Raw genomic sequence first — 18,192 nt, forward strand, 5'->3', positions numbered from 1 at the left:
TATGTGAGGACATACCAGTCAAAATTATCCAAAGATGAAATTAAAAAAAAAAAATCAAGTCACAATTGAGGAGTTCTAGTAACCCCAGCCAGAATAAATACAAAGAAAACCACAATTAGGCACACTATGGTTAAGCTTCTGAAAAACCAAAGACAAAGAAAAAAGCCTTAAAAGAAGCCAGAGTAGGGGAAAATACAACTGATAGCTGACTTTTCAGCAGAAGGCAAATGACACCAAAATTACATCTTTAAAGTGTTCAAAGAAGATAACTGTAGATCTGGAATACAGCTGCAAAAATATCCTTCAAAAACAAAGGTGAAACAAAGGCTTGTAACTGAGTGAATTTATTGCTAGTAGATTATAATTAAAAGAAATACTAATGAGAGTTCTTCAGGCAGAAAGATAACTATCCCAGACAGAAACATGAAAATGCAGGATAGAATGAAGAGCAATGGAAAAAGTAAAGCCACAAAATCTAAATAGGCATTGACATAAGATGACAATAACAACGTTTCATGAAGTTTAAAATATATAAAGAATTACAAGAGAGGATAACAATGGCACAAAAAGCAGTAGGGGGGATAAAAAGAGGTAAAGTATTGTAAGGCCCTTACATTTCCCATGAAGTGGTAAAAGCACTAATTTATAGTAGAACTAATGAGTGCATGTTATAATCTCTAGAGTAACCAACCAAACAAAATATAAGAGAATGCATAACTAACAGGGTATTGGCGGGAAGAGAAAGAAAGCAAGGAAAAAAAACCAGCTGTGACAAATAGAACATAAATATAGTAGATTTGAACTTAAATATGTCAGCGGTTACATTAAATGTAAATGGACTACATTTACATAAAACCGATGTGAAAAACAAAACTCATATATATGCTGGGTTTTGGTACAAAGATAGCCAAATATTTCAATGTAACCGAGTAAAAAGTCAAGAAACAGACCTACAGAAATAGATCCACTTGATAGATGACAAAGATGTCAGTGCAGTACACTGGAGAATTGAAGGTTTTTTCAATATATGGGCCAACTAGTCATCCATATGGGAAAAAAATGAATCTGAACACTTAACTCACATCACATATAAAAATTAATTGCAGGTAGATTATAAATCTAAATATGAAAGACACGAAAAATAAAACTTCTAAGAGAAAACGAGAGAATATCTTCTTGACCTTGAGGTATGGGAAGCTATCTTAAACAGAACACAAAAAGTATAAAAAATAAAGGAAAAGATTAACTGGTTTTCATTAAAATTGACGACACCTTCATCAAAAGATTCCATTAAGAGTGAAAAGGCATACCACAGAGCAAGAGAAGACATTTGCAATACATAAACCTAACAAAGGACTCAATCAGAATGCATAAAGAACTCATAAAATAGGCAAAAAGATTGAACAGGCACTTCTAAAGAGGCTATCTAAAAAGCCAATCAACATACCAAAAGCATTTAAACTCACAGGTCATTAGGTAAATGTAAATTAAAACCAAAATATGAGATTACTGCACCCACAATTAGAACAGCTAAAATTTTAAAAACTGATAACATCAAGTATTGGTGAAGGTGTGAAGCAACGAAAACTCACACACTGCTGACAGAATGTACAGGTTACAACCACTTTGGAACTATCTTTAACGGTATCTAGTAGCACTGAGACCCACACACCCTGTCATCTAAGATGCCATTCTGAGGTATAAATCCTACAGAATTGTGTACATGATATGCACTAAAATATATGTATATGAAAATTCTCAGCACCATTATTATTAATAGCCAAAATCTAAAAAAATATATTTTAATTAAAAACCTAAATACCCTTTAACAATATATGACGGGTAGAATAGATAAATTGCAGCATATTTACACAATGGCATACTACATGGCAATGAAAATAAATTTAACTACTGCTATATAAACAAAACAGATGAATCAAGACGTAAGTAAACGACACCAGACTCAAAAGGGTATATATAGTACAAATCCATTTATATAAAGTTTAAATACCTGCAAAAGTAATCTGTGGTGACAGAAATCAAAATAATAGTTACCTTTGAAACTGGAAGGGGGAACAAGGGACGATTCTGGGGGAACCGGTCATGTTTTATTTCTTGATTGAGGTATATGAGTGTGTTCACTTTGTAGAAATTCATTACTTTCCACGCTTGTGATGTGATGATTGTTGTGATGGTTAATTTTATGTGTCAACTTGACTGGACTTCAGGATGCCCAGACAGCTGGCAGAACATCATTTCTGGGTGTGTCCGTGAGGGTCTTTCCAGAAGAGATAAGCATTTGAATCGGCAGACTAAACACTTTGCTCTCTGCTTGATTCAGGATATCTTTCTTCTGTCCTGGGGCATCAGCAACTCCTGGGTCTGGGCCTTCGCACTCAGACTGGGGTTATGCCACTGGCTGCCCTGGTTCTCAGCCCTTTGGGTCTGGACTGGAACTACACCACCAGCTCTCCCAGGCCCCCAATTTGCAGATGGCAGACGGTGGGACTTAGCCTTCACAATCACATGAGCCAATCTTTCATAATAAATCTCTTTCTACGTGCCTCTCTCTCTATCCCATGAGTTCTGCTCTTCTGACAGCTCCAATTACAGCTGTATACCTCTCTGTACTATGTATACTAAAATTTTAAAGTTTACCCATATACAAGGCTTTCTTTTGGGGTAATGAAAACTAGACACAAATGGTAGTTGCATAACACTGTAAAGGTACTAAATGCCACTGAATTGTATACTCTTAAAATGGTTAAGTTTACATTACATGAAATACCACAGTTAAAAGGAAAAGTAACCCCAAAACTTAACCTCAATAAAACAATGCATATATTTAGTAGCAGACATTCATGACTATAAATATTAAGAGTTGTAATGCCAAACTTACCAACTGCTGTGTCACCATCTAACAAGTTGTCATCTTCAGAAGTCTGAAAGTCCATAATCACACCTGCTCCGTCTAAAAGCTCCTCATCACTACTTGCACTTGTTATACTGTTGTAGCTGTTTCTATAGTAGCCTCTATGAAACAGCTGCTCAGACTCCATTTAGCTGTCTGGTTATCTGAAAAAACAAAGGGGGAAAAATGGCTTTAACATTTTCCCAACATATAATAAAAATCATCTACTTTAATAAGTCGAAGGAAACTTCTGATCTCTGTATTAAAAACATATATATACTAACTTCATTCACTGTAACAATAGCTAACTCTATTGTGTTAAGTCTTTGGGGATCATTTAATAATTTTATTCTCACCAAGAAGCTGTAAAAAGGAATGAAAAATTTCTTCAGGTAGTGGTATAAAACAATCTCCAAGATCAACTGTTAAGTTAAAAGACAAAGTACAGGGCTTCCCTGGTGGTGCAGTGATTGAGAATCTGCCTGCCAATGCAGGGGACACGGGTTCGAGCCCTGGTCTGGGAAGATCCCACATGCCGTGGAGCAACTAGGCCCGTGAGCCACAACTACTGAGCCTGCGCGTCTGGAGCCTGTGCTCCGCAACAAGAGAGGCCGCGACAGTGAGAGGCCCGCGCACCGCGATGAAGAGTGGCCCCAGCTCGCCGCAAATAGAGAAAGCCCTCGCACAGAAACGAAGACCCAACACAGCCAAAAACAAATAAATTAATTAATTAAAATAAAAATTAAAAAAAAAAAAAGACAAAGTACAGAGAAGGGTTTATAGTACACTACAAATATATGTGGGGGGTCCCCGTGAAAAAGGGGGGCTGTGGTAGAGGATGAAATACAGTACAAAACTGGTTGTGTATGTACAGACCATCTCCGGAGGGAGTGCCGAGAAAGCTGCCCACAGGGAAAAGGAACAGTGGCTGAAGTACCAGGTCTGAGAGGGAAACTGTATGTCCCTTTTGAATATCTTACCAGATGCAAATACTAATTTTAAAATTCTGTCATTTAAACATTTTTAAAATTTCATTCTCCTTTCATCATTTTAAAATTTATTTATTTATTTTATTTATTTATTTTTGGCTGCATTGGGTCTTAGTTGCTGTACGCAGGCTTTCTCTAGTTGCGGTGAGAGGGGGCTACCCTTCGTTGCGGTGCACGGGCTTCTCATTGCGGTGGCTTCTCTTGTTGCGGAGCACGGGCTCTAGGCGCGCAGGCTTCAGTAGTTGTGGTGCACGGGCTCAGTAGTTGTGGCTCGCGGGCTCTAGAGCGCAGGCTCAGTAGTTGTGGCGCACGGGCTTAGTTGCACCGCGGCATGTGGGATCCTCCCGTACCAGGGCTCGAACCCGTGTCCCCTGCGTTGGCAGGCGGATTCTTAACCACTGCGCCACCAGGGAAGTCCCCATTTTAAAATTTAAACCTTCAGAGCCCATGGTCAAATATCAGCCATGAAAAGTATGATAATAGGTCACGATTTCTACTTTTTCCCAGCAGATAACAAGTAAGCACACGTTTCACTGTTCTTACTCCATACTTTAAAAATAATGTAACTCCTAAATAGTTTGATGTTTTAAATGCATCTACCTACTTGCTCAACATACAAATGGCAGTTAAACATTAGTGAGCTAGACAGCAGCAACAGGCTTGAGAGGTTCGCGTGTGGGACTTGAAAGGGGAAGCCGTAGGAGCGGTCCACCCAGGAAGCCTGGTAAAGCAAGACTTCTTAGCTTTGTCATGATGAGTACACACAGAAAGTAAAGGATGGATGGAGTTACACGCACTCCAATTCGAGTGCTGAATTCTAGCACTGAAGATTTGAAGGGTTTTAAGACAATCTCTTGTCCTCAGTAAATATTCCTTCGGCACATGGAAAAACAACCTCAAAGAGCTGCAACGATTAAAAATTATTTGTAAAGCTTTTACACTTTTTAGAAAAATAAAATACTGATAACTACTTTTAAAAGGTATACTATATAAATTCCCTAACTTAAAGACCACCTGAGAGAAGGTGAAGCTTGAGAGCTCTAGTCTCAGCATCTGGCACAGTGACTGGAACATAATATATGGATAATAGTGGTCAAAATGCCAGACTGTTCTCTCAATCGACCAGGTGAAAAAAGAGAAATGAATTCAGTCTTCAATAAACAAATCCTCTCTACAACAGTGTTAATCTGGTCTTGGGAGAATAACCAAAACCTAGCACCTAAGTTACAAAGAAAACATTAAGTATTTACCACTTTACAATTTTATTAATGGTTTATGATTACCTCTACCAAAGACAGCCTATTATACTGAGACTTCTTAGAATATACTAATTAAAACAAGAGTTTTATTTTAAGGTAAATGTTAAAATAGAATAGTATGAAAATAACTTTATGCTAAGAACTCTGCAGTATCCATAGAGGTGATCAAATTCAATATTGTGGCTCTTGAGTAAAAAACTAAAAGGCTTTTAAAAGAAAATAAGGATTAATAGTTCAAGAGTCATTTTAATTTTGATGTAGCAAAGCACATAGGCTAAGATTCTGCAAAGGATACAGACATTCTATTCTTCACTTCTTTACATGACGTTCACACTAGAAGCGCTTAATACATGTGATAACATACGTCAATGAATATTAATTCGCTAGAGGCTATAAAGCACTGAGAAATCGCTCTAAAATAAAACTGTCTGTGTCCTAGGCCCTCAATCAGCAAGTTCCAACATAGCTCTTACATTTTATCCCTGAAAGTCCTCAAAAACCACTAGTGATAACTGCTAACTTAACCCTTTCAAAATGTTTAAAAACTTCATTTCACGAACACCTCTGAGACGTCTAGATTCCATACCTTTCCTTATAACAAGAGCAACCAACTCTGTTCCAAAGGTTTATTAAACTCAGGCCTGCATGGGTTCCTATTTCTATAAATCCAATAACTTAAAAAAAAACTGTTCTTATTAACCCAGAAACCTGTAGAGCTGAACTGTCTGATCAGCAGACACTAGTCCTGAAACACGGCTCTAAGGAGAAATACCTACTGGACTTGTAGGGCTTTATGACAAAAAAGAATGTCAAATATTTCATTAAAAATTTTGTATTGATTCCACGCTGAAATAACACTTTAGATATACTGGGTTTAATAAAATATATTATTAAAATTAATCTCACCATTTCCTTTTTACCTTTTTAATGTGTATACTAAGAAACTGAAAATTTCATATGTATCTTGAATTTGAAGCACAAATGTTTTTATTGCACAGCACTGCTATAAAATAGTCAAGATTCTATGGTAGCATAAAAGAAATACACAGAAGGAATCTGGACACCAGTGTTAAATCACTCTAGGTTTCAAACTCGATTCCCAGGCTTGACTACAAACGGCTATTTAAACCATAATACAGCAGCTGAAATTTGGCATATAAAAAATGAAAACAATACTACAAAGTCATTTTTTTCCTTTTAAATTTTCAAAAATATATTTAAAACCATTACAAAACATTATAAAAGACACAGAGGCTTGCAAATATATTCTTGCAGAGCTAGGAAGAGTAGAGCTAAGCCGTGAAAATGTCTAGAGAGAAGGCCTGGTGCACTGCAGCGAGTTCCCAAATGATCTATGTACAGTCACCCTGACCTCTGTCATCTGATCACACTGCAGCCAGCATGGTCTTTTCTAAAAGCAGGTCTGATGGGTCATCTCTGCGCATGCCATGGATTTAGGTCTTAATCACTTCTCACCATGCTTAGCAGACAAACTCTTCCACACAGCACACGAAGCCCATGCAGCCGGGCCTCTGCTGCCTCTCCTGGGGCGCACATCTCCCTCTCAGCCCCACCAGGTCGGCCCCAGCTCCTGCCCTAGGCTTAGCTGCTCCCTGAGCCTGGAACAGACCCTCACCTCCTCATCTAGGTAATGCTCCGAGGCATTCTTCAGCTCTCACCTCAAGCATCCCTTTATTCAGTTAACAAACTCTCAAGCAGGGACTTCCCTGGTGGTGCAGTGGTTAAGAATCTGCCTGCCGATGCAGGGGACACGGGTCCGTGCCCTGGTCCAGGAAGATCCCACATGCCACGGAGCAACTAAGCCTGTGCGCCACAGCTTCTGAGCCTGCGCCCTAGAGCCCACGTGCCACAGCTACTGAAGCCTGCGCGCCTAGGGTCCGCGCTCCGCAACAGGAGAAGCCACCGCAACGAGAAGCCCGCGCACCGCATCCAAGAGTATCCCCCGCTCGCCACAACTAGAGAAAGCCCGTGCACAGCAACAAAGACCCAATGCAGCCAAAAATAAAAATTAATTAATTTTTTAAAAACCTCTCAAGCAGAGTTTACTATATGTCAGGCACCATCCTAAGCACATTACAAGTTAACTCATTTAAGATTGGTACTAAATACAACCAAAACCCTAAATCTTAGGTGCTGTTATCATCCTCATTTAACAGATGAGGAAACTGAGGCACAAAGAGTTGCAGTAACTGGCCCAAAGTCATGCAGCTGTAAGGAAAGCCTTCCTAACCTTCCTCCTACCCGGGCCAGGCTTCCCTGACCAGGTCAAATTCTCACTGTGAGTTCTCACACCTCTCCTTGACAGCACTTAGCCCAGGGGTAACGTCACCCCGATTCACGTGATAAGTCCTCCCCTCCAGAGGGTGGCATGAGGTCTGGCTGTGCCCATCTGTACTCAACTCTGCAATGCTTAGCACAGTACCACGCACCTACGAGGGGTTCACTTTTTTAAACTAAACTTTTTATTTCGAGATATTGTGATTTCACATGTGGCTGTAAATAATACAGAGAGCTCCTATGTACCCTTTACTCAGTTTCTTCCAATGGTAACTTCTTGCACAATCATGATATTGACACTGACTGACACGGAACTTTCCATCACAAGGACCCCTCGTGCTGCCCTTTATAGCCTCACCCGCTTTCTTCCAGTGCCCCACCCCTTCCTTAGCCCCTGGCGGCCCATAAGCTGCTTTCTATTTCTAAAACTCTTCCACTTCAACAACGCTGTATAAATGGAATCGTACAGTCGACAAGTTCGGGGATCAGCTCTCTGCACTCGGTATGACTTTTTGGAGAGCCACCCAGGGGCTGTGTGTGTCAACAGTTCTTCCCTCTTGGTTGCTAAACAGTGCTCCACGATACGGACACACCACATGTGTTCGTTTAACCATTCACCCGTGGAAGAATTATCTGGCTCTTTTCTAGGTTTGGGCTATTATAAACAAAGCCGCTATACATATCCACGTACAGATTTTTTGTGAACTTAAGGCTCCATTTCTCTGGGATAAAAGCCAAGGAGTGCAACAGCTGGGCCATATGGCAACTGCATGGCTGGCTTTGAAAGAAACTGCCAATTTAACATCCCAATTTTACAGCCCTACCAACAATGTATGGGTGAGCCTGTTTCTCCACATCCTTACCAGCACTTGGTGGTGTCGGTTTTTTTCTTTTCTTTTTTATTTTTTTTAGCCATTCTGATAGGTGTGTAGTGGTATCTCACTGTTCTTTTCATTTGTATTTCCCTAACGGCTAATGACGTTGAACATATTTTTATGTGCTTACTTGCTACCTGCACGTCCTCCTCAGTGAAATGACTGTTCATATCTTTTGCCGATCTTTTAACTGGATTGTTTTACTCTCGAGTTTCATATTGTAGAATGTATATTCTAAATACTAGTCCTTTGTCAGGTATGTTGCTTGCAAATATTTTCTCCCACTCTGTAGCTTGGTTTTCTTCCTTTTGATAGGGTCTATTTTGATGAAGTAATTTTGATGAAGTTCAACGTGTCATTATTTCCCTTAAGGAGCGGGCTTTTCGTGTCAACTCTAGGAAATTTACCTACCAAAGATTTCCTCCTAAATTTTTTCCTAAAATTTTTATAGTCTTACATGTTACATTTAAGTCTGTGGTCCAAGTTAAGTGAACCTTTGTATAAGTTGTAAGACACAGGTTGAGGTTTGTTTTTGTTTTTGGACGTGTGGATATCCAACTGCTCCAATGCCATTTGCCAAAAAAGTTATCTTCCTTCCACTGAATTGTTTGGGGGTCTCTGTCAAAAATTAGTGGGGCATATTCGTGTGAGTCTATTTCAGACTTCTCTGTTCTGTTTCGCTGATCTGTGTGTCTATACCTACAGCAGTAAGGACAGTATTGACTACTGGAGCTCTTGAAATTGGATAGATTGATTTCTCACACTTGGTTCTTATATTTCAAAATTGTTTTGGTTATTCTAGTTCCTTTGCCTTTCCATATAAATTTTAGAATAGTCTGGTCTATATCTACACAACCTTGCTGCGTCAATTAAATCTATAGTATGAATGAATAACAAATGCCTAACGAATGAGTGACACATCTGTACCTGGATGTTGCATGGGAACTCGAATTCAACAAGACCTAAGCCACATGCATATTTGCCCCAAACTTGCTCGTCCTGCCCCTCTCCCTATCTCAGTTTACAGGATCACCATCTACCTAGTAGCCAAAGTCAGTTTTGAGAGTCACTGATTAATGTATTTAACAACCATCTGCTGAGCACCCAGCATGTGCTGGGGTGATGAGTAAGAAAAGGTCCCTATTCCCAAGGCAGTGAAGGTAGAAGACAGACAGACAATGACATACGGTGTGAGAAGTGCCACAGGAGAAGTAAGCACAAGGTGCATGATGACACTGAGCAAGAACAAGCTGCTGCCTGGGAGAGTCTGCAAACACTGAAAGAGGAAATGAGTCCTGAAGGATTAGGATGCATTAACCAGGCCAACTATGAGATGCCAAGTCAATAAAGGTAAAGAAAAAAGTACGTGCAAAAACACAGCAGCATAATAAAACCTGCTCGGGTAGCTTATGTAAGAGGTAGGGGCTGGAGAGTAGCCGGGGAGGTGGACAGATGCCAGAGAAAGGCAGGCGCTCCTAGGTCCTGCTGAGGAACTTACTCGTGACAACACGTGGGAAACCATTAAGAGGTTTAAAAGAGAAATCACCTGATCAGATACAAACTTTAACAAGCCAACAGCAGCAGCAGCGTGGAAGGCAGAGGAAAAGGGCAAGAGTGATCCTGGGAGGACTCCAGGAGACCTTGAAGAGCCCTGGACGCAGCACAGTGAGGTCATCACCAAACTGAGTCATGGCCACGTGAAGGAGTAGGAAGGGCTACGAGGGACATTTAAGAGGCCATGGTAGCTAACAAAACGTGAGGAACGGTGAAGGAGAAATCGAAGGTATCTGCTCCGTTTCTGACTTGATTGATTCAAAACAGTGGGAAGAAACAAAGTGCAGTCTCCAGCAGCTGGTAGGACTCAGAACCAGAGCGTTCTTTCCAACAGCAGGATCACACACCCAGGCTTTAGTCCTATTCCAGGCCAGACTACAGTGAGGGGTTGGCGACCCTGAGCGCACCGGTCTAGCCCCCGAACTGCAGACACGGAGCAGCTCAGCACCAGAACCAGGGGGCGGGGAGCAGAAAGAGGGAGACCCGGAACCCAGAGCCTGAAGGAGGTACGCCGCTTCTTCATAGCTTCCGACAAGGCTTCGCCCTCTCATCAAGGGGACTGGGTAGGCCTGACGACCATGGCTAAGTTTCCAAGGCGTGTCAGTCAGCTATCTGACAGAACAGCAGGCACAATCAACCCCAGAGAAAGAAGAAAAGAAAACCCCAAATGTCAGCAGCCAGAGAGATGAACAGAAGGCTCAAGAGCAGGGCGTCCCTGGTGGCGCAGTGGTTAGGAATCCGCCTGCCAATGCAGGGGACACAGGTTCGAGCTCCGGTCTGGGAAGATCCCACATGCCGCGGAGCAACTAAGCCCATGAGCCACAACTACTGGGCCTGTGCTCTAGAACCCGTGGGACACAACTACTGAGCCTGCATGTCACAACTACTTAAGCCCGAGTGCCTAAAGCCCGTGCTCCGCAACAAGAGAAGCCACCGCAATGAGAAACCCGCGCGCTGCAATGAAGACCCAACACAGCCAAAAATTAAAAAACAAACAAACAAAAAGTCTCAACAGCAATGACTGCAGGGACGTGGAACTCTGACTGATCTAGCCACTTGGAAGTAAGGCGCTTTCTCATGTAAATACTTCAAGAACTAGATGTGCGAAAGACTTGTCAAAGATTAAAACGTGACGATGAATTTCAACACGATCACTTACACATTTACTAAAGTTTGTAAAATGGCTACTCGTGTACCAGAAACTGTAAAAAATACAGATAAAATTTTTATTAATGGCATCATATTTGTATAGGCCTTACAGCTTTCAATAAACTTCAGCATAAATTACATAATATACTGTCCGCAAAAGGGATATGGTAATTTTTTCCTATAAATTACTATATATCCACATAACGACAGGCAACGCAGGACAGATGTCACAGAAGACACTAAAATTGTTATAAGAGCTCGGGGAAAAGATCGCATCCATCTGTAACTGATGATGAGAAGATTTGTTTGGAAGAGACACCCTTGAATTGGACCTTAAAAGGTAAGTGGGAGGGATTCTCTGGCGGTCCAGTGGTTAGGACTCTTGCTTTCACTGCCAGGGGTCCAGGTTCAAACTCTGGGAGGGGAATTAAGATCCTGCAAGGCACGTGGTGTGGCCAAAAAACAGGTAAGTGGAATTTTATGGGGCAGAGGTGGGAGAAGAGGTTAGTTCATTGAAGCAACACTGAAGCACTGGCGTGAATCAAGCCATGGAGCCAAGAAGGTGACAAAGACATTTGGAGATGAGTGAGTGTGTGCAGAGAACACAAGTCCAAGGTTTCGTGGCCAGATAAGTTTGGGTAATAAAACATACCCTGTCTAGAATTGTAATGGCTAACAGCATAAGAAAGGTTCTTGAGAAAACCTGTAGTAAACATTAACTTCATAAACAAAATTTATTAAAAGTTTCTCAAATTTATTTTTCCAGGGAATGACCCCTCTACCCATTATAACATCATGAAACTTAGATCAGAACATCACCATATTAAAAAAGAATTTACCCTAATACAAATTGTCAGTACTTACAAGAGATGACAGTAATGAAACTGATTTCTCCCCAAAGTAATATTTCTTGATATTTTATCCTACTGTCCATTAAGTTAGCTGCATGTCCAAATCGCTGCACCTTAGATATTTCTCTTCAAAAAAGTATTAAATGGATAACCTGCTAAAGAAAGTGGCTTTCTATTCTGAAGAAAACTTCCCAGATTCATAAATATTTTTAGATCCAGTCAAAAGATAACTGCTAGATGATTTCAAAAGGAAAAACACACACACAAATATAAAAGTCAGACTATGACAAGTAAAAAGGTAAACAATCCAACGAAAAGATGCTGTGGAAGACTTAGACTTTGAAAACTAAATAATTTCCATGACTTTACAAGACAGAAACTGTTCAACTACTCCCCATGAGGGAAAGAAATGTATTCACCTGACGAGGTTCCAATCAAAGTTGCAGGTCAAATCTCTCTATATTTCAGCAATGCAAATGGGCAGTTTCCCCACGTGGGTTCATCTCTCACTTCATACTTAACCTTACACTTAACCGAAGAACACTGATCTTTAAGAATCAAAAGGTATCATAGCTACAATGTTTATATACACATGTGAAAGCGCATAATTAAAAAACACAAGAGAAGAGTTTATTAGAGTAGTGGCATGAGGATTATAAAAAAGATTTTCCAGAGTTTCTGTAACTTTACATTATTTTTATAACTGAAGAATCAATGGACCTGTGGGGCCATCTCTCTCACCCCATCTTTTCTTCCAGCATCTCGTTGAGTCTTGCTCGCAATGACGTGCAGCCGCTGAGAGCAAGAGCTCTGAAATCACAGAGCCAGGCTTCAGTCTCGGTTCTGACACTGACTGAGACCTTGGGCAAATTAATTAAATCCTCTATGCCTCAGTTTCCACAGCTCTATAACGGGAAAAATGAAAGCACCTATTTCAAGGGGTTGGCGTGAGAATTGAGATAATCCACAAAACCACTTAGGAAAGATCCTGAACCATAGAATTCACTCAATAAATATTAACACTTATCATATTTTAGATCCCTGCTGAAAAGTTTGACTAGAGGGCTTCCCTGGTGGCGCAGTGGTTGAGAGTCCGCCTGCCGATGCAGGGGACACGGGTTCGCGCCCCTGTCCGGGAAGATCCCACGTGCCGCGGAGCGGCTGGGCCCGTGAGCCGTGGCCGCTGAGCCTCCGCAACGGGAGAGGCCACAACGGTGAGAGGCCCGCGCACGGCAAAAAAAAAAAAAAAAAAAAAAGTTTGACTAGAAACTAAGATGAAAGTTCTACAAAGCAGTGATAGTGGCCAAACCTCACAGGATACTGCTTCGATATCTCACCCACCAAAGATATCAAATCTGGCTTCCTGAGCCATCTGAAAATTATTACCAACATGTCACAACAGGAAATGGAAAGCCTATCACCAACATGACCTGGAAAACAGTCAATTCACTAACATAAAATCCTAACCTCAGCAAATCCTTCCCCTAAACTGTATATATCCCAAACCGGGTTAAATATTGGCATTCCTAATGAGCTATGTATGATTGAAAACACATGCTAAAACACAAGTTCCAACTAAAGTTGTAGGTACTATACATTCATATTGACCTCTCTAAATAATGTGACCTGTTTTTCAAACAAAGATTCAGTCTTTCAAGAGTGTGGGGAGTTAGGTGTGGCAGAGCTGCAGTCTGCCCTGGGTTCTTCCAACAGTGGCTGTTCCTATTAACCAGGGGTCATAAAAGCTGGCTTAACCTGAGTAAATAACTGCAGGGCCCACACCTGGTTTTGAAGCCACAGTCGGTAACCAGAAAATCAGCAACAGCACCTTTTAAGATGAAATCAACAACCTACACACGAGCATTTTAACTTCTCTGTGTACTCCTGTGCTACACAGACAGTATCTTCCAGCGACTCACAGAAGCAAGTAAAATTGACTGACATCAGTTAAATTATTTCCATGCCGACCTCATCAAGAAAAGATCCTTCTAAATTAACTCTTGAGAGATGAAAAGAAAAGCATTTCTGGAAAGATTCAACAATCAAAGACATAAACCACAGTGATGCTGCTGTAACTGAACTGCATGCTGTAAACCCAAAAAAGTTTATAGTTTGCAGAACTGAACTTTTGAATTACCGAAAAGAAAAAATGGTACGGTCACTGTTGATTCATTTCTTATTTAAAAAAAAAAAAAAGAATTTTCTTCCAAAGGAAACACAAATCTCGGCCTCTAATATGCACAAAGTATGTGTAATTATCTTCTAGGTGCTCCGGTTTTGAAATGCTACACAAATAAAGCACATTATATACAAAATCGATTTCTGAGTCTAAGGTGGTTTCCGGTCCAAGTCTAAGAACAAAACACAAATGTTACATATACACACAAACTATGCCTTGATATAGACATAAATCTAAAGAAAGAGACACTGAACTTTATATTTGGGCAAATTTCGCAAAAGTAAAACCCACAATTAATCTCTTCCTGGCACCTATGTCCATTCTGCTCAAAGGTCTTTCGGCGGTTCCCGAAGGAAGCAGGTGAAAGCTCAAAGAACGCCCGCGGGCCACACCTGCTGCGGGCAGGGTCAGCGTCCCAGGACGGAGAGGCGAGCGGCCCGCCCCTGCCCCGCGGACGCCACGGCCCCCGACTCGCTGCCGCCACTCACCTCGCCGCTCAGAGGCAGACAGCAGCCCCGGGGCCGCGTCCTGCGCCGCCGGCGGGCTCCGCATCTGAGGGCGGCCGGCGCGGCCAGCCCCACCGCGACCGCAACCCACGGGCTCAGCCGGGAGGGAGCCGCATCAAGTTGCAGCCGCCGGCTCCGGGGCCCTGGACTCGACCCCGCTGCTGCCCCGAATCAAACACGACCGCCTCCGAGCTCACCTCCCTCTGGAGGGACCGCAGCTGCAGCCATGCTCCAACTCGGGGAGGAACTGGAGCGGCCGGCCACCAGCAACCCTCCTCGGAGCTCGGCCCGACTCCGGCCGCGGGCAACGGGACCGCAGGAAGGGCCGCGGCTCAGGACGGTCCCGCCCGACCCACCGACCCCGGGAAGCCGACGGGACCGGCGCTAGCAGGGCCGACAGGTGCGTCGGCGCCTGACGTCACCGCGTAGCCGTGAACGGCCGGTCGGAGCCGCGTCGACGCCCATTGGGCCGTGTGGGAACAGGGGGCGGGACGCGTGGAGACAGTAGGCGGGACCTTTGGTAGCAGGGGCGGGGCTTGTGGAGGATGGGGGAGGGACTTGTGGCGGCAGGGGGCGGGCCGCGTGGGAGCAGTGGGCGGGCCTAGAGGAGGCGTGGGGCGGGCCTTGTGGAAGCGGTGGGAGAACCAGGTGAGAACAGGGGTCTGACCGTGTGGAGGCAGGGACGGGTCTTGGGGAGCAGTGGGCGGGCCTTGCGGGAACAGGGGGCAGGCCATGTGGGGCAGTGAACGAACCAGGTGGGAGCAGTGGGCGGGCCGTGTGTGGGTAGTGGGAGGGTCGTGCGAGGCAGTGGGCGGGGCCGTGGCGCCTTGGGGCGGGGCCGGATGGGGGCGCGACCTTTCCCAGGTGGTTGGTCACGCCCCTCGCGGTGTGGGGTCCTCCTCGTGGTGACCTCGCGAGAGGACTGAGGTGGCACAGGGCCGCTTTCCCCGAAGGGCACTGCGCGCAGTCCGGCGGATCTAAGGTTCGGGTTCGGCGCCGGCGGGACCTCGGCGTCCAGCAGCGCGGAGACTGGGCTACCGTGGCGGGAGCGTTGATTCCGTGGGCAGCCGGTCTGAGTTTACGCGCGGACCCGGCTCCGCGCCGGCACCCGGTTAGCCGTTACGAATTGTCAAAAATAATGCTTGTTAATTGACTGTTTTGGAGAAAACATGTAACCTGAGGACTCGAATGGCAGAGCTGAGTTGATTTCCTTTTGGCAGACACCTGTGGAACGCCTCAGGCGCGCCAGTGCGGAATCCCAGAGCGGGGAGGGCTGCTCAAGGACAGTCCAGGACGCGGCTCTGCGGCGTGGGGACGTCCTGAATCCCACAGGTGACCTCTGACCTGGAGCTGGGGGGGCGGGGGGGATGTCCAACAGCACCTGGTGGAATGAGAGGACGGGGCTCTGCGGCGTGGGGACGTCCTGAATCCCGCAGGTGACCTCTGACCTGGAGCTGGGGGGCAGGGGGCGGGGGGGATGTCTAACAGCACCTCGTGGCAAGGAAAGGAAGAAGTGTAAAGGCGAATGGTGCCCTGGTGTTACTGGAATGTAGGTGGAAGGGGGATGAGGAGGTGGGTTGTTGATGCAGTTGTATGGAAGAGTTTGTGTTTTATCCCAGATAACTGGGAGTTGTTGAAAGGTTGTGGTTGTTTGAGTAGTTTTTCCTGCACAATTTTTATTATGAAAATTTTCAAACCCAAAATACCTGAGAGTATGAAATAAGTTTATTGCATACTCAAATATGGTTTTTCATTTCTTTAGGGTATATGATAAACACTCTAATATTTTCTGTCTTAAAAGTCTAAAGTTGGGCTTCCCTGGTGGCGCAGTGGTTAAGAAGCCGCCTGTCAATGCAGGGGACACGGGTTCGAGCCCTGATCCGGGAAGATCCCACATGCCGCGGAGCAACTAAGCCCGTGCGCCACAACTACTGAGCCTGTGCTCTAGAGCCCTTGAGCCACAATTACTAAGCCCACAGCAAGGTCCCACATACATCGGAGCAACTAAGCCCGTGCGCCACAACTACTGAGCCTGCGCTCTAGATAGAGCCCGTGAGCCACAACTACTGAGCCCACCCGCCTAGAGCCCGTGCTCTGGAACAAGAGAAGCCACCACAACGAAGAGTAACCCCCGCTCACCACAAATAGAGAAAGCCCACGCACAGCAACGAAGACCCAATGCAGCCAAAGATAAATAAATAAGATTTTTTAAGTCTAACATCAACTTACAGTAGCTGCGTGTAACATGGAAATGTTTTAATCATGGGCATGACGGGATCAGTCATCTAGATGCAAAAATCGTGCTGTATTAGCTTCATCTGTATTTGGGTGTAATTTTTTACCCTGAAACTTGTGACAGTCAGAGGCAGACATTATGAAACTCTCCCCAAAGACACTTCAACATGCATCTCCTAAGAATAACACCTCTCCAACACGATCACAATATCACAGCTAGGAAGTTAACAATAGATCCCTCATATCATCTGATAACCAGGCTATATTTAAATTTTGCCAGTTGTCAACAACAACAGAACATCTTTTGCAGACTTTTTTTTCAAACCAGGATCCAGACAAGTTTTAAACGTTGCATTTTGGTTATGTTTCTTACATCTCTTTTATTCTTCAGCAGCCCCTCCAATTTTTCATAGCACTGATGTTTTAAAGAGACAAGTTGTCTTGTAGAATGTTGCACGTTGAACAGTTGTCTTTTAATCGTAAGAGTAATTATGGCTTGTGTAGATTGACTGTGTCCCCAAAGAAGACCCTACCCCCTCCCTCCCCCACCCCATGATTTATTTGGAAGTAGGGTCTTAGAGATGTGATCAAGGAAAGTCATTAGGATGGGCCCTAATTCAACAGGACTGGTGTCCTCAGAAGAGAAGAGACACAAAGACAGACATACAGGAAGATGGCATGTGAAGATGGAGGCAGAGACCGGAGTGATGCTGTCAAGAGCTAAGGAGTGCCGGGGGCACCAGAAGCTGGACGAAGGAAGGAAGGATTCTCCCTGAGAGCCCTTCAGGAGAGCAGAACCCTGCTGACACCTTGATTTCAGACTTCTGGCCTCCAGAACTGTGTGAGAATAAATTTCTGTTGTTTTAAGACCCCCAGTTTGTGGTAGTTTGTATGAAAGTGTGAAATGCAAGCTGATGTCGTCCTGTACAACCCGACCAACCTTAGTGCTGCTCGCCACAAAAAGATACTACTAAGTATGTCTTGGATATCTTTCCAGGGACTTTTTAGGCATGTACAAACATATTACGTACATAAAATGATGGAGGAAACTTTATTCACCAGTAGCCCTGTTAAGAGATAACTGGCTTGGCTTGGCCAAACCTTCTGATAAGTGTTTAGGGTAGGAGACCCTAGATAGGTCTCAGCTGGTTCTTAGAGTCCAGGGAAGCACGTGGAGGGAGAGGAGGCCGTTTTCCTTTGGAGAGAGGAAAGCGGGGGAAAGGAGCCCTGTCAACCGGGAGAAGGTGGGGTAAGTGCTGGAGGAGAGTTTGCTGTCGAGTGTTGCACAGCAGGGTGTGCAAGATAAGCTTCTTTGCCTCCCTACCAAATTGTATCAAACTCTGTATCACACACTAATGCTTTTGATTATGTACACTTTGGGGGCCC

General features: G+C 43.9%; 1 protein-coding gene across 5 annotated transcripts in view; it reads right to left on the reverse strand.

Annotated features, from left to right (window-relative positions):
• Positions 1–14,924, reverse strand: part of CLCN3 (chloride voltage-gated channel 3) — an 86,300-nt gene extending 71,376 nt beyond the window's left edge. For 3 of the 5 annotated variants that reach the window (XR_003681359.2, XM_024130800.3, XM_028494263.2), the window contains exons 1-2: positions 14,769–14,859; positions 2,900–3,075 (exon numbers count right to left, since the gene is read on the reverse strand). Coding sequence is in view for 4 of the 5 variants with exons in the window: in XM_024130800.3 (XP_023986568.1) it covers positions 2,900–3,059 (160 nt within the window). In the remaining variant the exon portion in view is untranslated. Of the gene's footprint in view, positions 1–2,899; positions 3,076–14,356; positions 14,482–14,553 lie in introns of those variants that run through there. The other 2 variants (XM_024130802.3, XM_028494264.2) reach the window with 2 other exon arrangements.
• Positions 14,925–18,192: the final 3,268 nt, after the last annotated feature.

This window comes from Physeter macrocephalus, chromosome 9 (assembly GCF_002837175.3).
Source record: "Physeter macrocephalus isolate SW-GA chromosome 9, ASM283717v5, whole genome shotgun sequence".
Classification (NCBI taxonomy): domain Eukaryota; kingdom Metazoa; phylum Chordata; class Mammalia; order Artiodactyla; family Physeteridae; genus Physeter; species Physeter macrocephalus.